The 21,310-nt window shown below is 45.4% G+C and overlaps 2 protein-coding genes across 3 annotated transcripts; both read left to right on the forward strand.

Moving 5' to 3' along the window:
- The first annotated feature begins 9,230 nt into the window (after positions 1–9,230).
- NRBP1 (nuclear receptor binding protein 1) lies at positions 9,231–20,391 on the forward strand. 2 transcript variants are annotated; one of them, XM_007108372.3, is made up of 18 exons: positions 9,231–9,371; positions 12,109–12,338; positions 12,523–12,645; positions 12,834–12,935; positions 13,552–13,641; positions 13,791–13,831; positions 14,201–14,295; positions 15,800–15,883; positions 16,069–16,127; positions 16,285–16,383; positions 18,165–18,297; positions 18,497–18,602; positions 18,750–18,800; positions 18,899–19,034; positions 19,241–19,294; positions 19,382–19,445; positions 19,709–19,764; positions 19,842–20,391. In XM_007108372.3, exons 2-18 carry the CDS (start codon positions 12,129–12,131, stop codon positions 19,944–19,946), a joined length of 1,608 nt encoding a protein of 535 aa, XP_007108434.1. In that variant the 5' UTR covers positions 9,231–9,371; positions 12,109–12,128; the 3' UTR covers positions 19,947–20,391. The 2 variants fall into 2 exon arrangements, with proteins under 2 accessions (XP_007108434.1, XP_028342614.1); XM_028486813.2 differs by having other exon boundaries at positions 9,263–9,371; positions 12,104–12,338.
- Positions 20,392–20,458: 67 nt separating this feature from the next.
- LOC102983331 (keratinocyte-associated protein 3) lies at positions 20,459–21,303 on the forward strand (the record flags this gene model as incomplete). The annotated part of the gene is made up of 4 exons (XM_055083485.1): positions 20,459–20,591; positions 20,751–20,935; positions 21,011–21,070; positions 21,238–21,303. Coding segments are annotated over exons 1-4 (342 nt in total), but the record flags the coding sequence as incomplete, so codon positions are not given.
- Positions 21,304–21,310: the final 7 nt, after the last annotated feature.

Raw genomic sequence — 21,310 nt, forward strand, 5'->3', positions numbered from 1 at the left:
ATTTCCTGCGAGGATCTGTGGCACACTTAACCATTCCTTAGAGATTTCTCAGAATCCTTTAGTAAGAGAACTCCTTTGCTCTGTTGGCTGCTGAGAACTGAGGACACACAAGTTGAGTCTGACAGATTGGCCCAAGAGAACCAGAGTGTTACTTAGAAAAGTCCTGCTGGTTCTTGTAGTCACCAGGAGGGCAAAAGTTCTTAACTGAGGCTCACATTCCAAGTAACAAATGATCTCACATTTGTAATCTCTTGGCTCTTTGATTTGCTAAGGAATAAAGAGCAAACAGTAGTAATAGGAAACCCGCCAGCTGAAATCCTGCTGCCCTGTCCACCAAAATGGCTTTCTTACCACTGGAAGATTGTGCCAACTCCTCCTCTCAAACGGTTCTTTCCTCAACCTTGGTAGTTTCATCATGAGTATGTTTAGTCGAGATCTTGAGAGGATCCTTCTGCAGAGCTCCATAGTTCTCTCTGTGTGTATCTCCATCCTTTCTGGCACTCTTCCCTGAAAATGTTAGCCACCTTGGCCTCCCTGAACTCCAAACTCTGTCTTCCCAATGCAGGGAGATTGTCAGGCTCTGTTTAGGTTTCCTCTTTCTACAAGGTGGCCTGAAAACACTTTCTAGGCTGTAAGCTGGGGTGCTCATAGGATTCACTTCATTTGTTTACCTTCTCTCAGGGATCACTAATCCTGTGCTGCCTGTTGTCCAATGTCTGAAAATTTTTGCTTCATATATTTTGTCCAGTTTTCTAGATGATTAAGTCAGGAGGGTAAACGTGGTCCCTGTTATACCATCATGGCCAGAAATCGAAGTTTTCCCAAGCAGTTTTATAAATTGTTATTTATAACTATGTTTTTCAGTGAGATTGTGTGGGTGGTTTAAAAAAATTCCTTAATTGTTTCTGGTATATCAAAATGTACTTTGCCCTCACTCTTTAATGATATTTTGGCTGGGGATAAAATTCTAGGTTTATAGGGAAGTCTTTTATCAGTCTTCACTGTTGTTTCATAGGTAATCTGTTTTTTCTCTTATCTCTGGTAGCTTTTTACAATTTTCTCTTTATCTTTAATGTTGTGTAAATATTCCTATAATGTGCCTCAGCATGTGTTTATTTTATTAGTACTAAAGGCTTATTTTTAAAATTTGGTGTCTAATGTCTTTCATCAGTACTTTAAAATTTTATCTCTTGCATTTTCAAACACTGTTTCACTATCATTCTGTTTATTTTCTTCTAGAACTCTCATTATACATGTTGGAGCTCTCCATCTATCCTCTCTCTCTCTTAACTATATATATCCCTGTGTTACTGTGCTGCATTCTGAGTAATTTATTCTCTCTTCAGTTATACCCAGTTTAGAGCTCTTGCTAACATTTTATTTCCACTATCTTGTTTCTCTTAGTCCCAAACAAAACAGGCAAGGAGTTCCTTTGCTTGTTTTTGGAGAGTGTTTTGTCACTTTCTTCCCAAGCTTTCTCCAGTAATAAACAAGTGTCCTTATCAGACTCTCTAGTTTTTTTCACTTGCTCTCTTTAAGAATGTTTTTCCTAGAGAGTCTCTTCTCTCCCAGATGTAAAAAACTTTGTAAAAACAAAGATTTCAATTCAGGGAGTTCCCTGTTGGTCCAGTGGTTAAGAATCTGCCTTCGAATGTAGGGGGCGCAGGTTCAATCCCTGGTTGGAGAACTAAGATTCCATATGCCGTGGGGCAACTAAGCCCGCGCTCCACAGCTTCAGAGCCCACTCGCCACAACAAAGATCCCGTGTGCCAACTAAGACCTGATGCAGCCAAGTAAATAAATAAACAAACAAATAAATTTTTAAAAATAAAATAAATTCAAACTGAAAAGCCGGAGGTGAAGTGAAGGGAAGAAAAATAACACCTATGTTGGAAATCTTCGACTCTTACTGCTAAAAAATGAGGCATATGTCACAAAACTTGGGGTGCAAAGTCATGTTTTAGGTCCAACTTCCTATCTTCTGAGACTGGAGAGTCAGAGAAAAGGAGGGTTCAGTCTTCTCTGGATTGTTCTTGCCTCCCTTAACATTCCTTTTCATCCTTTATTTACTTATTTATTTTTATAAATTTATTTATTTATTTATTTTGGCTGCATTGGGTCTTCATTGCTGCGTGCAGGCTTTCTCTGGTTGCGGCGAGCGGGGGTTACTCTTCGTTGAGGTGCGCGGGCTTCTCATTGCAGTGCTTCTCTTGCTGCGAAGCACGGGCTGTAGGCGCACTGGCTTCAGCAGTTGCAGCACATGGGCTCAGTAGTTGTGGCTCGCGGGCTCTAGAGCGCAGGCTCAGTAGTTGTGGCGCACGGGCTTAGTTGCTCCGCGGCATGTGGGATCTTCCCGGACCAGGGCTTGAACCCATGTCCCCTGCGTTGGCAGGCGGATTCTTAACCACTGTGCCAAGCCCCCATTCATCCTTTAAAACCCAGGTCAGGCAGACATCACTCTTGTTCTCTGGGAAGCTTTATGTACTAGTTTCCTATGGCTGCTGTAACAAGTTACCACAAACTTGGTGGATTAAAACCCCACAAATTTATTTTCTTACAGTTCTGGAGGCCAGATGTCTGAAACTGGTTTCACTGGTTTAAAGTTAATGTGTCAGCAGTCCTGCTTCCTTCTAGGGGCTCTAGAGAAGAATTCCTTTCCTCTCCTTTTCCAGCTACTGGAGGCTGCTTGCATTCCTCGGCATAAAGACAATCTCTTGCTTCAGTGGTTACATTTCTTTCTCTTCTGTAGTCAAATTTCCCTCTGCCTCCCTCTTTTATGTGCACTTGTGATTACATTTAGGGCCTATCCTAATAATCCAGGATAATTTCTCCATCTCAAAATGTTTAATTTAATCGCATCTGTAAAGTACCTTTTGCCATAGGAGGTGATATTCACAAATTCCAGGGATTAGGACATGGGTATCTTTGGGATCATTATTCAGCCTAAGACAGCTTCCCCTGTATCTTTCTTCTGTGAAGTCAATCAGGTCCTTCTCTATTCAGCCTATGGAACTTTATACATACTTCTGTTGTACTTGTTAAGTATTGTCACTTTTTTGTTTACACAGATATCTTCCTAAATAAATATGAGCTCTTTAAGGACAGGAACTTTGTCTTATTGATTTGTCTGCCTAGCATGGTACCTAGCACGTACTCTTACAAGCCAATAAATATTTGTTTAGTTAAATTGAATTTTGTTCTCTGATTCCAGCCTGGCTGTGAGCTGTGAAATAATGAAATCTTAGACTACTAATGCTACAAGGGATCTCCAAAGGCCTTTCCTTAAAGTCTGAATCTATGTTTTTTCAGGAAATAATTTTAGATTTAGGAAAGTTCTCCTTATTACTACAACAAAGGTAAATTAAGTAAATGAAGAGAAACAAAACGTTTACAGTAAGGGGTTTTAGCCCAGAAAAAGCTGTGGAATTACCTGATAATTATTTTAAACTCACAACATCCCTGTGAAATAAAATGGTATTAACTCTATGCCAGTAAATCACAGAGCAAAATAAATTATAAATAAGTTTGATTTGAACATAATTGAATACAGTTGTGGAAATCTAATAATCTAAAAATTAATAAATCTAATTCTTAATTTAGATGAGCTGCTTTTTTTCTTAATTTCCCAGTGCCCCTATTTATCGATCATGTTTATTTTAGAAGTTGACTCAATTTCTTATGACATGACATAGAGGTGTAGGGCAAATCATGTTCCCATTTCATAACTTAAACAAAGACGCTCAGAGGCCTAAGTTATGAGGCAATGTCTGGACAGGAATAAGCATGAGCTATGATGATGGTTACCACCCTTCAGCCTAATGACGAGCCAGGTTACCTGCATCAGCATCACCTGGGCAGAATCTTAGGCATACAGATACTCAAGTCCTCCCCGGCCCCCAGATTCAGATTCAGTTGATTCAGGTAGGGTCCTGGGAAGGTGTAGGTTTTAAAGCACCTCTCAGATGATTCACAATTATCACGAAATCTAGGTTTCTCTTAGTTTGAGGTCCTACAGAAATGTAAGTGCCAAGCTTGAGACAAAGGAACATTTTTGTTCCTTTGATTATGTATTCATTCTGAAAAGAGGCTCTTTTGGAAGAAAGAATCCACATCACATCCCTAGAAGAATGATCAGATTGGAGGTGTGACTAGTGAGTCGCACACTGAGGAAGAAAAGCTTTGAGCAAAAACCCAATTGATTTTCTAATTGCCCTGATTTATGGAAACCAAGATCTGAAAGATTCTGGACAGTTTTATTGAGGTATGATTTTCACATCATAAGATTCACTCACTGTTAATTCAATGATTTTTAGTAAATGTACAGGGTTGGGCAACCAGCATGTCACAATCCAAGCTACAGTCCACTTGGGAGATGAGGTCAGCAGGTCACTTGGGAAGCTTAGAAATTAGTCATATATATATGGGTATTCTAAAAGCATTGCCTTTCTTTATTCTACAATTATTTAATAAATTGTTTCTTTGTTAAATATTGTTTCTTTTTGGAATAAAAAATACATACATGTGGCACAAAGTACAAAAGGCATAAATGGGCATACAAATAGTTTCCCTCCCACTCTGTCACCCAGCCACCTGGCTTCTATTCCCAATAAATTAGTTCTCGAGGTGGATTACCAACCTGAAATGAAAATCTTTAGGCAAATTAAGTTTGAAGTGAGAGTGGAGCATCCAATATTATCTTGGAGCTTGGGCAAGAAGTGCTAGAGATAAATATAACTGTCATTCTGGTGATGTATTGGAAGCTCATCAATGGACATATTTTCTAAAGAATGGTGTAGGGAAAACAAAGAATATAACTTTGGACACATTGACAGGCACATTAATAGATAGGAGGGGGAAATTTCCTGGCTGTCCAGTGGTTAGGACTCGGTGCTCTCACTGCCGGGGCCTCGGGTTTGATTACTGGTCAGGGAACTAAGATCTCACAAGCAGTGTGGTGCGGCCGAAAAAAAAAAAAAAAAAAAAAAGGAGGGAAGAACAGAACGTAAAGGAGAAAAAATTAGGAATTGAGAGAGAAATGAAATAAATTTGTATTATGGAAAGTAAGAGAGGAGTTTTAAGAACGTGCTGTTCAGTGGTCTCAAATGCTAAAGAGGTCATGGAGAATGGGAAATGAGAAAGGGCTTTTGGAATAGAGGTTTATAATAAACTGAGTGTAAAGTTTCAATAGAGATAGAGATAGGATGGGATTCACAGTGTAGGAGATTGGGAAAACAATGGGATTTTCCTAATATACAAAGAGCTCTTACAAGCCAATAAGAAAAAGATGATCAACCTAGTTCAAAATATGCAAAGAACATGTACAGTCAAGAAACTGAAGAGGAAATGCAATTGGGCAGTAAACATATGAAAACAATGGTATTGGAGCAACTGGACATCCACATACAAAAAAAAAAGAATCTAGACACAGGCTGTATACACTTCACAAAAATTAACTCACAGTGGATCATAGACCTAAATATGAAATGTGGAACTATAAAACTAGAAGGTAACATAGGAGAAAATCTAGATGACCTTGCGTATGGCCTTGGGTATGGTGATGCCTCTTTAGATGGAACACCAAAGACATGATCCATAAAAGAAATAATTGATAAGCTGAACTTCAGTAAAATTAAAAACTTCTGCTCTGTGAAAGACAATGTCAAGAGAATAAGAAGACAGCACAAACTGGGAGAAAATACTTGGTAAACATACATATGATAAAGGACTGTTACCCAAAATACATTAAAAAACCCTTGAAACTCAACAATAAGAAAACAACCCAACTAAAAAATGGGCCAAAGACCTTAACAGACACCTTAGCAAAGAAGATATACAGATGGCAGATAAGCATATGAAAAGATACTCCACATCATATGTCCCAGGGTAATGAAAATTAAAACAATGGGATACCACTATACACCTAGTAGAATGGCCAAAAACAGAAAAAAAAGACAAATGCTGGTGAGAATGTGGAGCAATAGGAACACTCATCCATTGCTGGTGGAAGTGCAAAATGGTACAACCACTTTGAAAGACTGTTCGGTGGTTTCTTATAAAACTAAATATACTCATAATGTATGATCCAGAAATTGCACTCCTTAGTGTTTACCCAAGGTAGATGAAAACTTATATCCACACAAAAACCTGCACATGGATGTATGTAGGAGCTTTATTCATAATTGCCAGAACTTGGAAGCAACCAAGATGTCTTTCAATAGGTAAATGGATAAACTGTGGTACATCCAGACAATGGAATATTATTCAGCACTAAAAAGAAATGCTCTATCAAGCCATAAAAAGACATGGAGGAAACTGAAAGGCATATTACTAAGTGAAAGAAGCAAATCTGTAAAGGCTACATACTGTATGATTCTGACATTCTGGAAAAGGCAAAACTATGGAGACAATAACAAGATTAGTGGTTGCCAGGGATGGGTAGGCAGAACACAGAGGATTTTTAGGGCAGTAAAAACACTCTGTATGATATTATAATGATGGATATATGCCATTATGCATTTGTCTAAACCCATAGAATGTACAACACCAAGAACCTTAAGGTAAACTATGGACTTGTGTGATTATGATGGGTCAATGTAAGTTCATCCTTGGTAAAACCTATACCATTCCAGTGATTTGGTAATGGGGGAGGCTGTGCAAATGTGGGGGCAGGGGTATGTGGGAAATCTCTGTACTTTCCTCTCAATTTTGTTGTAAATGTAAAACTGTTCTAAAAAAGTCTTTTAAAAAAAGGATGTTTAACTTCACTACTAATTAAATCTATGTAAATTAAAACAGTAGAATATCTTTTTTTTTTCCTTACTATATCACCCAAAGTGAAAAGATTGGTAATATTCTATTTTGGTAAGGATGTTGGGAAGCAGGAACCCTAACATACTCATGGTGGTATGGTTATTTGATATCTTTTTGAAGAGAAACTTGGCAATATCTACTCAAAATGTTCTTAGTCTTTGACTTAGCAATTCCACTTTTAAGAATGAGTAAAATCATTTTCACAAGTAGGCAAAGGTGTATGTAGCAGAATGTTCATTACAGCTTTATCTATAATAAATAATGTTGGAAATAACCTCAAAGTTCCCTGGTAGTTATTAAACATTGGCACATTTGCATAATGGAATACTCTACAGTAGTTAAAAAATTATAGTGCTGTATGTGCTGCCGTGGAAAAAAGTGAAAAGAGTAAATTGAAAAAGATTATGTGGTATACGCTTGCCTTTATTTTAAATTATATATATATTAATATATACATAGAAAAAATAAATATGGAGAAATATATATCAAAGTCTTAATTATCTTGGTGAACTAAGGTAAGAGATTTTCACTTTCTATAGCAATTGTTAATTCACAATATTCGTAGGATTGTTGTGAGGATTAAATGAATTAATATGTCGTAAGGCAATTAAAACAGTGGAATATAGCACATACAAGCTACTATATAAAGTTACATTATACTGTTATTTTTGAAATAGTTTGATTTGTTACAATAAGTATGTATCATTTTTAAAGCAGAAAAAAAATGATGTGGTGAAAATGTAGGCAGTATTTGAGCATTTTATTTTGTTATTTTTTGGCTGCACCGCTGTAGCATGTGGGATCTTAGTTCCCCCACCAGGATTCGAATACACGCCCCCTGCATTGGAAGGGCAGAGTCTTAACCACTAGACTGGCGGGGAAGCCCCGTTGAGCATTTTCAACAAGAATGAAAAGGGACTTCCCTGGAGATCCAGTGGTTAAGACTCCACGCTTCCAGGGCAGGGGGCACGCGGGGGCGGGGGAGGGAACGCGGTGCAGCCAAAAAAACAAACAAAAAACATACAAAAAACCCCCAACCAACCAACCAACCAAACAAAACCCCCAAAAAACATGAATGAAAGGTTAAAAACAAAACGAGAACTTGAAGATGCCAATGGGTCCTCTGTGCAGATTTGAAAGGAGCTAGTTGAAAGGTAAAAGTTGATAATACTAAGAACCAGACAGAAGAGAATGGGAAACTGTAATAGTAGTATCAACTGATACTTAATGTTTACCATGCGCCAGGTGTTCAGTTGCTTTGGAGTCTACCTGGTGAAGAGATTAATCTGGACAGGAGGAGGAGCATCCTTTCCTTGAGATTAGAACAAAGATTCTTAACCTCAACTCCCTGAAATTATATGTTAAATTTGGTGGGCAAATGCCTTTTAAAAATATCCAAAACAAGGTCCAGATTTCTATAAGTGTTTGAGCCCTCTCTTTCAAAGGTGAAAGAATCAAGGAACGATAAAAGTTTGATTTAAAAAATTTTAAGGTGAAGAGATGGAAAATGAGGGAACTTTTGCCAGATAGCCTTCTATCAGTTAAATAGGATTAGAGATTCCCTTTAAGGACAGTGAGATTTGGTGATTATGACATTTCCAAATACTGATGATTGATTCATCCTCCTCCCTCCACAATACGTGTCTAGGAGCAGAGTTAACTTCTTCTGGGCTCCGGGTTTGGTTTTCGAAGATCAATGGGCTCACCCACAATCTATCATTTTTTCTTTTCACCTCCTCGCAGTCAACCTAAATTCTTTCCAAACACCTTTTCAAGGAAGTCTTCTTTAATAAATCTTAACTGTTTCGGATTCTAGATATAGTTCTTACCAACTTTCGGTGAATAGTTTAATGCCTCTGATTCAGTATTTTTCCATTTGGCAACTATTACTGAAAGAAAATTTCAATTTCTTACGAGGATCAAAAGATATCTGTGAAAACCTCTTGCAAAGTTTTGGCTAACATCAGTACTATCCAATTACGAAGCGTTAACTATCCATTTTCAGTGTTAATGTGTCCAGTAATTTTTTAAAAGTTTTCTGAAAAATTGGTGTTCTGCGCAGCCTCACCCCCAAATACTGAAAGTGGGTGGGCGCTCCTCTCAGACTGAGGCTACGTCTTTCGCTCCTTTTGTCTTTGAGTGGGACTAGAACTGTCATGGCGCCTTCAAGAAGAGGGGGAAGGCCTTCCCTTCGCCCAGGAGAATCATCGGGGGCACCAGGACCGGACAGAGGGGTGGACAGAGAGACAGGCCCCAGTTGAGACCGAAAACACCGAACCCTCCAAGAGGTCTCAGCCGGACAGGCTCTAGGGGAGGAAACCGGGTTGAAGACTACCCCTGCGAGCGACCGTCTGCCCGGGGCACCGCCCACCCTTGCCGCCCTGTCCAATGGAAACCCAACGGCACTGCGGCACCGCCCATCTGTTGGTCCGGACGCCGCGAGGGCGGGGCCCGCAGTTCGGTTGCGCCGCGGAGCGCAGCTGTGAGCGAGTCTTTCTGATCCGGGGCCCCGGAACCCGAGCTGGAGCTGAAGCGCAGACTGCGGGAAGCGGAGTCGGGAGGTGAGCCCCGAGGGGACTGAGAGGGAGGGAAGGTTTCGGCTAAAGGACGAGAGGATAGGCCTCCGCGGCCAGGACGGTAGGACCCCGGCAGGCGGGTGTCTGGAGGCGGCCCTGCTCACTCGGCAGCCAAGGCCCGGCCCGCCGGAGCCGAGAGTACACCTCGGCCCCACAGTCCCTGCCCGGCCCTCCCCGACCGTTCCCGAGCGGCGGCGGCAGCGCCCGGAATTTTGCGGGCGCGGGGCGCGAGGCCCCGGCGTTCGTGTCGAACTCGGGCTGACGAGAGGCGGGGCCGGCGGCGGGGGCGGGGGCGGCGGTCGCGGGCCCGGCGGCCTGCGGAAGCGCAGCGTCGGGGCCGCGCCTGCTCGCGGGGTCGGCGCGCCGACTGCGCGGGGGCGTGGCCTGCGCCCCTGACTGCGCCGCGGGGCTGGCCTTTGGTGAGGTGGCTGCGGCTCGCTGCAGGGCCGGCCCTGGGGCCCGACGGGTCCCTCGCCGACTGCAGGCTAGGAGACCTGTTGGAGTGTGAAATTCCTCCCGGAGCTTGCTTGTTCTGCAGGTCTCAGGCCTTCTTTGGTCCGCTGAGGGTGAGGGCGGGCGAGAGGCCTGTGAGCTGTTGCTGAGGAGTTGAAATGCTGAGAAGCTGCAGTCCAAAAAATGATAAACTTTGCAGGAAAAAACTTTGCAACGATTTACCTACACTGCACGGAAGTGAACACTAGGCATCTCGGGGTGGCGAGGAGATTCCCTTGAGGGGCGTCAATGGCCTTTTCCATATGTGATCTCATTTAAACCTCTGAACGACCGACCCTGAGACAAAAACTCCAGTTTTGCCATCAGCAGTGGTAGTGCTGGGGGATCTTGGGCATTGCTTTTATTTTGCCTACGGGAGAGAGATTGGGGAGGGAGAAGACAAGCACATTCGAAGAGCATCTATGACTGGTGAAGGTTTGGCATCTCTTGCGGTGCCCTGCTGTGGATTAATTGTGCCCTGGGTCCAGAAATTTCTTTAGAGTCCATTGGCTACAGGCTTCCTGTATTAGAATTCCACTGGTATTTCTTATAATGTAGCTGGAAACTTTACTTAGCTGTTAGTTTCAGGATGCATTCTATAAATAAAGTAACCCATATGAACTTTCACCATTTTTTTTAAAGCTACTTTTCAGGTAGATTACTAAGACTGGTTGATTGAAATCTATGCTAGGCAAGGACCGAGAAAAAAACATAGGCGAAATAACATCTTGCCAGATTTTCTCTGTAGTGCTTTGTTTGCCCTCTGATATTTACTGGAATGTCGTCTAATAAAATCTCCTGGCTTGGGTTAAACACAGTGTAAGTTGGGGGCAGAGATGGGCAGAAGGGGGCATCTGAGAGTTCTAAAAAGAAATGAGGGCTTTTCAGAAGGTTGGTGTTGATCAGAAGCATCTGTATTTTGAACTGACTTACAGGAGCAAATGAACTTTACAGGATATCATTTTCATCCTGGTGAGCACTCCCTTGAGCCCTGCACACATCAGGTTCCAACTCCTTCACGGCCTTCGTTCTTAGAGATATGGGATAACATTCAGGGATTGTCCTGTGATTCTGAAGTTAGTGACATTTAGCTTTTGACGATTCTTTTTCTTTAAGTAGCCATGTCAATGTATAATACTATACACTAGTTAGTATAAAATGTTATATACTATATAGTGCTTTTTCCTATAATGGCTGTGTCTTGAGTTATTTGTACTTGAAAGGAATACCTATGTCAGAGGATGGAGGCTTTGAGCCATGTGAATGAAACGAAAACTGGAAGCTTAAAGTCTTAGCTCTGCCTTAAATTTGCGGCTTTATGAGTGTGGGCATCTTATTTATTTTGTTCACAATTGTATCTCAAGCACCTAGCTCAGTGCTTGGCCCGCAGTAAGTGCTTAATAAACATTTGTTGAATGAGTGAATGAAAAAAAAAGTGTTGCTAACCAATACCCACCCATTTGCCACACTCACATCACAGGGAGGGTGAGGTCATCAGGGATGAAGTCACTAGCCACTGCCAGTCACCTGGCCCAAGGGTAGCCTCATCATGGGCTGGCAGGCTTGTTCTGTGCGTAGGAGAGTTGGACAATGAATGCCAAGGTTAGTTCGAGTAGAATAAATCAGCTGAGGGTTTCAGCTGAATAAATTGGTTGAGAGTGCTACAGCTCTAGATCTAGAGCTGGTTCAGTGGAACATTTGGGGGTCCGGAGTCATCTGTTCCGAATAGTGCCCATGTACCTTGGTTCTTGAGCACAGTGTAAGAGGTAGGTGAGGATTCACAGAGAAGGCTATCGGGTAAGTGTTTGCTGAGAAGGAATGAGGCCTCTGATTTTGCTGTTCATTTGGGCCTTATTAAACACAGGTTGTACTACCGTAAATCTTGTGCTTGCCACTCCTGGGTGAGTCATTTTTTTTTAAGTGATAATATATGTTTATTAACAGAATTAAGCATAACAGCATATTCTTTAAGCTTAAAATATACTTCAGTTGCTCACTGACCTGGGTGAGTCATCTTCAACCAAGATAGCTCCCCTTCTCTAGACTAGGAGAGTAGTTAATGTTTAGGGTTCATACAGGACTAATTCTGATTTTGGATTTAAAGGAAACAAGGGAGGTATATGTTTTGTTTTCTTTTTAACCCCAGATTACGTTATTAGGATGGAATCCTTATAGAATCTATCCTAACCCTCTCTGCCTTCTCCCGTCACCCTTGCTCCAACCAGTGCAGGCCTGAGTGTTTGTTCCAGCATGTCGGAGGGGGAGTCCCAGACAGTACTCAGCAGTGGCTCAGACCCAAAGGTAGAATCCTCATCCTCAGCTCCTGGCCTGACGTCAGTGTCACCTCCTGTGACCTCCACGACCTCAGCAGCTTCCCCAGAGGAAGAAGAAGAAAGTGAAGATGAGTCTGAGATCTTGGAAGAGTCACCCTGTGGGCGCTGGCAGAAGAGGCGAGAAGAGGTGAGCTAGTGGTAGTGTTACTCTTGAGAGTGAATCTAAGAGGTAAATAGTGGAGGGGCAGAGTCTCAACGGGGCAGACCGAACTTTAACAGGTCAGAGCCTGGGAGAAGATGATTGTATGGAGTATTAAAATAGAGAGTTCGTGTGGTAACTTTAATTCCCTTTCATTTGAATTTCTTCTCAGGTGAATCAGCGGAATGTACCGGGTATCGACAGTGCATACCTGGCCATGGATACAGAGGAGGGTGTAGAGGTTGTGTGGAATGAGGTACAGTTCTCTGAGCGAAAGAACTACAAGCTGCAGGAGGTAAGTAATGGTGAAAGAATGCAGCCTGTGGGATGTTAGAATGCTGGTGTAAAGAGGAATTGGGGTTGGGAAGCTACCATGAGAAGAGTACATTGGGGTTAGATCATTTCTAGGGGGGATAGGGAATGGCTTTTTAGGATGATAATGCTTTCTGAACCCTGTTATCCCAATGTCTCCCCTGCTTCCAGGAAAAGGTCCGTGCTGTGTTTGATAATCTGATTCAGTTGGAACATCTCAACATTGTCAAGTTTCACAAGTATTGGGCTGACATTAAGGAGAACAAGGCCAGGGTAAGAACTTTTCCCTGAGCTTACTGCAAAGAGACTATCTACACTTATTGTTCACTCTATATTCAGAAAAAGATAGTTTTTTTTTTCGTTTTGTTTTTTTTGTGGTATGCGGGCCTCTCACTGTTGTGGCCTCTCCTGTTGCGGAGCACAGGCTCCGGACGCGCAAGCTCAGCGGCCATGGCTCACGGGCCCAGCCGCTCTGCGGCATGTGGGATCTTCCCGGACCGGGGCACGAACCCGCGTCCCCTGAATCGGCAGGCGGACTCCTAACCACTGCGCCACCAGGGAAGCCCCGGAAAAAGATAGTTTTGAAACAGAGCTGGAATCAGCTGCTGTTGAGATGAGAGTAGGGCTATGACCACCACCTGTGCCTTTTGTCTGGTTATAGTCGGGACAGAAATGAGTGAATTTTTGTTTCTTCCTTCCCGTAGCTCATATTGCTCAGTAGTTTTCCTTGCCCTATTAAATCTAAGGAAGTGATGCTAAGAACAAAATAGAGATACTTTATTAAGAAAAACACCAGGCTTCCAAATTTTATGTATATGTTGTATATGTGTTACCTAGATAAGGGATCATTTCTACTATAAGGCTTTATTTGTGTGCTTTGCCTCTCCAGGTCATTTTTATCACAGAATACATGTCATCTGGGAGTCTTAAGCAATTTCTGAAGAAGACCAAAAAGAACCACAAGACTATGAATGAAAAGGTATGGAGGGAGAGCAGAAAAAGCTTTAGGCTGATTTGGAGGTTTAAAAAAGATTATGTTAATTATGAAGCTGATCAGGATGGGATGGAGGGAACTGGTTGGAGGGTTAAGAGAGGGGATTACTGCTGACCCTTGGATCACTGTTCCAGGCTTGGAAGCGTTGGTGCACACAAATCCTCTCTGCCCTAAGGTAAGTAGGATCTGGTTAGTGTCTTTCCCATATTTATTCCTGATTTAGTTCCTCCAAACAGATTTCAGGGCACTACTCTGCCGTTCTTTTCTGCCTCTCCCCACTTTCTTTGAGTCATATACTTCAAGATTAGGCCCCTATCGGTCTTTTAAAGGGTTCATCCTAGTGCCTTGACCACAATGCTGTCTCCCACCTCTTTCTCCTAGTGCTTATCCAGCTATTTAACTCATCAGGCATAATGGAGATTCAAAGTGTGGGTATTATCTTTGTGGTGACCAGCAGGAGACCAGGCCCTTGCTCCTCTTAGCCCTTGGGATCCCCCTGCCCTGATTTCCTAGTGGCCCCTCTAACAGCCCAGTGCCCCCACAGCTACCTGCACTCCTGTGACCCCCCCATCATCCATGGGAACCTGACCTGTGACACCATCTTCATCCAGCACAACGGACTCATCAAGATTGGCTCTGGTGAGGGGAGGGAGAGGTTCTGGGCAGGGGAGCCTCGGGAATTTGGGAACCATGGGGGTAAGATGAAAGGAATGGGGGAAGACAGAGCAAAGTTCTGAGGTGTGGGCTGGTGATAAGAGAAAGGACCTTACTGGGGGTAATTTATAGAGAGAGGCCAGTCAATTAGTGGAGAAGGCGTAGGGTCTAATCTTGTACCTTTTTGGAGGGAAACTGGGGTTAATACAGAGATCTTGACAGGAGGTTGGGAAAGGGCAAGGGTTGGGTGTAAGGTATGATTTGAGCCCCTGGGGCCAGACCCAACCAAAGGAGGTTCCAGGCTGTGCCTGCTGTGAGTGCTTTCATTTGCTGTGTATACGTGTGCAGTGTTTAACATTTCTGTGTGCCGTGTCTGTGTTGTTTGTGTGTCCATTTGTCTGGGGCTTGGCTGCTCCATTGCTCACAACTTTTCTCTTGTTTTCCTCCCTCCTGCTTACGGGCTGCTCTGTTCCCAACAGTCTTTCATAGGATTTTTGCTAATGGTGAGAGCTCCCTCTACCCTACTTGGGGCGCTGTTTGTGCTTCCTCTGCTCCCCTTTGCGGCTGCCCAGTGCATGCAGTCGTGGGAGCAAACACCGTTCCCCTGCCTAATTACTCGTGCTTGGCTTCTGCGCTACCAGCCCTCCACCTGCTTGCCTTTCCATAACCTGCTTGTTTCCTATGGATTCTGCCTGGCTGGCCACTTACGTCCTGGATTCTTAATCGTCCTCATCATCAGGCTGGTTCCCTAAGTCATACTGTGCTCTCAGACTCTCTGTGACTTGTAGTCATTGTTTATGATCCGAGTGAGTCCAGATTGGGCCTGGCCCTGGTTCCTCGTTCAGCTCTGTGATGGGCAATGTTGAGGAATAGGAGAGTAGAGCAGGGGTCTAAACATTTTGGTGGATTACAAGTGAAACTGATTTAAGGGTATTGGTTCAGTTTTGAGCTGTTTTTGAGTTTCAGTCAGTAAAGGTGGGTAAGAAGGAGGCTGTCTACTTGGTTGTATGTTAATCCTTGTCCATCTTCATCCAAGTTTCTGAGGTCTCTTAACTGTTACAGATTAGGAAGGGCTGCCTGTGTTTTTACACTGTTTGCAGGGTGGATGAAACAACTAGACCAAACGTTTTCATGTGATCTGGGGTTAGGTGTACCTGGGCTTTGGAGAAGGTTAAGCAGGTCACAAGTGAGTTTTTCCTTAGACTGTGTTGTTCCTTGCCAGCCCAAAGCCCCTGTGTACCTGTTAGTGTAGTGCGGAGCCTTTGCTGCTACTGAGTTAGGGACGTTAGATGAGAAGCGGTAGACCTGAGAAAGGGGAGATAGGTGGTGTTCATGTTTAGTCTGGAGTTCATGATGGGAAAGGGATAGGTTTGCACCTGTTGAGGGTTAGAGACTTCAGGAGAGAATTTGTCTTTGGGGGGCCTCTGTCTGGAGTGAGGCTGTGCTTTGTTCATGGTGGTCAGATTGTGGGTATCTCCCCTACTCCCAGTGGCTCCTGACACTATCAACAATCATGTGAAGACTTGTCGGGAAGAGCAGAAGAATCTCCACTTCTTTGCACCAGAATATGGAGGTGAGGCATCCCAGTTTCTCTGCCCTGTGCCCATACCCCAGGTTTTCCACTTTACAACCTGAGGGTCAGAGGTAACATAACTGAAACTTTCGTCCTTCTCTACTGGCATGCAAAACGTTTTAAGACACCTCTGCCATGCCCTGCCCGGATCCTCCGATTCACCAAAGCTTCTCTGTTTTCCCTAGAAGTCACTAATGTGACAACGGCAGTAGACATCTACTCCTTTGGCATGTGTGCACTGGAGGTGAGGAGACCAGAAGGGTGGGTAGTGGAAAGGGGTCAAGTTAGAAGATAGAAGGGAAATGGAGGGTTGACAAGTAAGGTACTGGTCTTGAGGGAGTGATTGGGAGCACTGAGGTTCTTAGGTCTCTATTTTTCCTTTTTATTACCCCTCGCTGTAGATGGCAGTGCTAGAGATTCAGGGCAATGGAGAGTCCTCATATGTGCCACAGGAAGCCATCAGCAGTGCCATTCAGCTTCTAGAAGACCCATTACAGAGGGTAAGAATCTTCAGGATCACTCCTCCTTAACAGACTTTGAAATGTCTTCAGATTTTTCTTCCTTTTACCTACTGGGAATATGCTCTCTTCTAAGAGTAAGAAAACATAAAGCAGAAAGGGCACTCAAAGTAGTGAACATTTCCCTAGGTGTTTTTGGTACACACACACACACACACACACACATTCTCTCTGTCTTTCTCTCTCTCTCTCACAGGTTAGGGATTTAAGATGGGTAATATTGGGACTAAAGTTTGTGTGTTAACTTAGGTTTGTCTATGTGAAGGCAAACTAATTTGATGGTTACCTCAGGTAATTGGTATACACTCTCAGACAGCCATCTTGGTATGTATTTTTCTTTCATATAGGCATGACCATTATTGGCACACACCCTTTTGTTTATTTATTTATTTATTATTTATTTATTTGGCTGTGCCGGGTCTTAGTTTCAGCACGTGGGAATCTTCATTGCCGTGTGCGGGATCTTTGTTGTGTCATGCAGGATCTTTAGTTGCGGCACGTGAACTCTTAGTTGTGGCCTGTGGGATCCAGTTCCCTGACCAGGGAATCAAACCGGGCTCCCTGCATTGGGAGTGCAGAGCCTTAGCCACTGGACCACCAGGGAAGTCCCAACCATCTTGATATTTTTGAACAAATCAATCAGTTTGAATTACTCAAACCAGTCATTTGGGGTTTTATATTTATATAGCTTTAGTTAGGGAAAGTGCCCTGAAATAAATGAGCTAAGATTTAAAGGATATGGGGGGGACTTCCCTGGTGGCACAGTGGTTAAGATTCTGTGCTCCCAATGCAGGGGGCCCGGGTTTGATCCCTGGTCAGGGAACTAGATCCCACATGCATGCCGCAACTAAGAGTTTGCATGCTGCAACTAAGACCCGGCACAACCAAATAAAACACAAAACAAAAAATGGAAAAAAAAATTTAAAAAAAGGATATAGGGGTTATGAATCAGGAAGTAAACTATAGTAAGTAGGGTCTGGACAGGAAGGTCCAAACAAGGTTAGTTTGTAACTCATTAGATGCTTATAAAAGGGAGGAGGATAATATGTATAAAATGGATAACTAATAAGAACCTGCTGTATAAAAAAATAAATAAAATTCAAAAAAAAAGTGGGGGAAGGAGAGAAAAGAAGGAAGATTAGTGGGAAGTCTTGAGGCTAGTGTGGAATAAGTTTCTAATTCAGTGTCAGGGTGGGCTGTTCAAGTAAGAGATTAGGTATATGGCCTTGTTGGCCTTCCAGATTGAAAGGAGGAGAGCTGGTTAACTGTCATGGGACCTGTGGGGTTAGAGGGAGCATGGGGAAATCCAGTGAATTTAATAAATGATGTAGTGGACAAAGGAAATTGTGGTGGTAGGCTTGGGAAATAAAAAGATGGTAACTATTATTGACCACAGTGGGTGAGTTTGGAAAGAGAGAGGTAAATTTGGTGAGGGTTGGAGAAGGTAGGCAGTGAGTGGGCTAATAAAGCAGAGAGATAGAAAATAAGGAAAAAGAAATCATAAGTTTGAACAGTAAAGAAAAAAAGCTTGTGGTTGGGGAGCAGAAAAATAATTAAAACCAGAAAGACAATAAATTATACCTTTCATATAATACCTTACAGTTTTCAAAGTCCTTTCAAATACATTAGCAATTTGTTCCCTCAGCCAGTGCTGAGCACCTAGTATGCACACAGCCTTGTGCTAGATATAATGTGAGAGAGAGAGACGAACACAGTGGAGTGCTTGCCAGATGCCTGCTCCACTCCCTTGTTCCCTTTTCTAGGAGTTCATTCAAAAGTGCCTGCAGTCTGAACCCGCGCGCAGACCAACAGCCAGAGAACTTCTGTTCCACCCAGCACTGTTTGAAGTGCCCTCGCTCAAACTCCTTGCTGCCCACTGCATTGTGGGACACCAGCGTGAGTCCTCTTGAGCCTCCTAGGAATTTTTTTTCCAGTCTGGAGCCTTGTAACTCTCACTGGCATGTTTCCTTTCCTCTTCTACTTCCAAAGGGATTCTTTCCGTTCCTCCCCCACCCTCCCCCAGGACCCCTTGTGCCTTCTGTGATATTAATCTGAACTATCCTTCCATAACTTCCCATTCCATCATGCCCTCCAGACATGATCCCAGAGAATGCTCTGGAGGAGATCACCAAAAACATGGATACCAGTGCTGTACTGGCTGAAATCCCTGCAGGACCAGGAAGAGAACCAGTTCAGACGTTGTGAGTAACTAACTGAGAGGTTCTGAAAGGGACAGATTGGTCACTCCCACCCTGAGGTTTCTGTCAACTGTCCATTCTCTGGGAGTGGTCGAATCTGCTGTTTTGCTCGTTTCCTTCCTTCCATCTTCCTTCTCTTTTCTTCTCCAGGTACTCTCAGTCACCAGCGCTGGAACTGGATAAATTCCTTGAAGATGTCAGGTGAGAGAAGAATGAGAAAAAAAGCTTCCTTGAGGAGGCAGGGATGGGTGTCCTAACGCATCCACGGAGCCCATCCGACCTGTCTGATCTCCACTTAGGAACGGGATCTACCCCCTGACGGCCTTTGGGCTGCCTCGGCCCCAGCAGCCACAGCAGGAGGAGGTGACATCACCTGTGGTGCCGCCGTCTGTCAAGACTCCAACACCTGAACCGGCTGAGGTGGAGACCCGCAAGGTGGGGTTGTGTGGGTGTGGCTGTCTCTGTGGTCGTGGTGGAAGGGAGAGAGGACATCTCAGATAAGGCTTTGTCCTTTGGAGAGAAGAATGTGTTTCTGCTCCCTGGCGTTCATGTCCCGTGGGCTGGAAAGGCTTCCAGCTCTTGGGGGTTTTTTTTGCTCACTGGTCCCTACTCTAGTGACCCTCTCTGTCCCCTCTCCCTAGGTGGTGCTGATGCAGTGCAACATCGAGTCGGTGGAGGAGGGCGTCAAACACCATGTAAGGTTCAGGGCCAGGGCTGCATAGGGCTGGGTGGCCAGAGGGTGGGGAAGGGGAGCCTCATTTTCTGACTGTCCTACTCTCCAGCTGACGCTTCTGCTGAAGCTGGAGGACAAACTGAACCGGCACCTGAGCTGTGACCTGATGCCAAGTGAGTCTCTCCTTTCCCTCAGCGGATGGAGAGTCTATGAGCCTTATCTGTGAGGGACACATTCAGGGGTGGGGAAGGTGACAGGGCAAGTAACACATTGACTCACATAGAATGAATATCTTCGCCCCTAAAATTGGAGGGTGGATCTGACAGTTTTGCTTGTGTCATTCTTTCCCAGCCAGGGTCACCTGACTGGGGCTGTTCCAAGGGCTCTGTGCCCCTCACTGCTGCACTGTACTCACCCTCTCCCGTTTCTCTGTCAGATGAGAACATCCCCGAGTTGGCGGCCGAGCTGGTGCAGCTGGGCTTCATTAGCGAGGTGAGGTTTCTGCCTCCAGCCACCCCCCGCTGCCCCCACTCTCCTCTGCTGGGTCTCACTGAGCTCCTCCCCTGTAGGCGGACCAGAGCCGACTGACTTCTCTGCTGGAGGAGACCCTGAGCAAGTTCAATTTTGCGAGGAACAGCACCCTCAACTCAGCCGCTGTCACCGTCTCCTCTTAGAGCTCACTCGGGCCCAGCCCCTAATCTGAGCTGTGGCTGTCACGACATGTGCTACAGCCCTCCTGCCCCTTCCCCCCAGACAGTATTACCCTGTGAAGCTCCTCTCTCCTTTATTATTCAGGAGGGCTTTGGGGCTCCCTGGTTCTGAGCATCACCCTACCCACCCCTCCCCTTCTCTTCCATCCCTCTGCACTTTGTTTACTTGTTTTGCACAGACGTGGGCCTGGGCCTTCTCAGCAGCCGCCTTCTAGTCGGGGGCTAGTAGCTGATCTGCTGGCTCCCGCCCAGCCTGTGTGGAAAGGAAGCCCACGGGCGCTGGGAGCTGAATTCTACAATCCCGCTGGGGCGGTCGGGGCGGGAGAGAAGGGTGGTGCTGCAGGGGTGGCCCCGGGGGGCCATTCGATTCGCCTCAGTTGCTGCTGTAATAAAAGTCTACTTTTTGCTACGCGCGTCGTGTGGGTGTGTGGGTGCGGGTGCGGGTGGGGGTTTGTGTGTGTGGGCGCGCGCGCCTGCCTCTCCCGCCAGGGGGCGCGGAGGTTGGGCTGCAGGTGCGCAGGGGAGCGAGGGCGGGGCCGGGGCAGGTAGAGCTGCCCCGCGGCCAGCGCTGAGGGACGATGAAGTGCCGCTGCCGCCTCTGCGTTTTCGGTAATTTCTGGCCCCTCCGGTCGCGTTCTCCCCTGAGTGCCCACCCTGGACCCGCCCTACGCCCCGTGGCCGACTGGGGGCGGCAGCGAGGGGCCTCCGCCGCCTCGGCCGGCCGTTTCCTCTCCCGCTCAGGCCTGCCCCTCCCCCCGTGCTTTGCAGACGCGGCCCGGGGGCCCCGGCGGCTCATGCGCGTGGGCATGGGGCTGATCCTGGTGGGCCACGTGAACCTGCTGCTGGGGGCCGTGCTGCACGGCACTGTCCTGCGGCACGTGGCCAATCCCCGCGGCGCCGTCACCTCGGAGTACACCACCGCCAATGTCATCTCCGTGGGTTCCGGGCTGCTGGTGAGCGGGGCTGGGCCGTGGGCCGGGCGGTTGGCGCTGGAGAGCGGCGCGGGTTTCAGGTTTTGTTTCTTCCAGAGCGTTTCCGTGGGACTTGTGGCCCTTTTGGCATCCAGGAACCTTCTTCGCCCACGACTGGTGAGGGGATTTCTGGAGCTTTAACGAGGAGGCCCGGAGTCAGGGAAATGGGTGCTGACTCAGCTTGATCTCTAGTGGGAGGAGGAGCCTCAGATGGAGTAACCGAGGTGTCACTGGGAGAGGCAGCCACCCCCAGGCTGCTCACCCTGACCTTCTGCCCCTGCCAGCACTGGGCCCTGCTGGCACTAGCTCTGGTGAACCTTCTCTTGTCTGCTGCCTGCTCCCTGGGCCTCCTCCTTG

The sequence above is a fragment of the Physeter macrocephalus genome, unplaced genomic scaffold (assembly GCF_002837175.3).
Source record: "Physeter macrocephalus isolate SW-GA unplaced genomic scaffold, ASM283717v5 random_1059, whole genome shotgun sequence".
Lineage (NCBI taxonomy): Eukaryota > Metazoa > Chordata > Mammalia > Artiodactyla > Physeteridae > Physeter > Physeter macrocephalus.

Excerpts from the sequence above, each read along its gene's own strand:
- NRBP1 (XM_007108372.3), top strand. The coding sequence starts at position 12,129 with ATGTCGGAGGGGGAGTCCCAGACAGTACTCAGCAGTGGCTCAGACCCA. Across the intron at positions 13,642-13,790 it reads ACAAGACTATGAATGAAAAG|GCTTGGAAGCGTTGGTGCAC; the intron begins GTATGGAGGGAG and ends TCACTGTTCCAG. Across the intron at positions 18,801-18,898 it reads AAATTCCTTGAAGATGTCAG|GAACGGGATCTACCCCCTGA; the intron begins GTGAGAGAAGAA and ends ATCTCCACTTAG.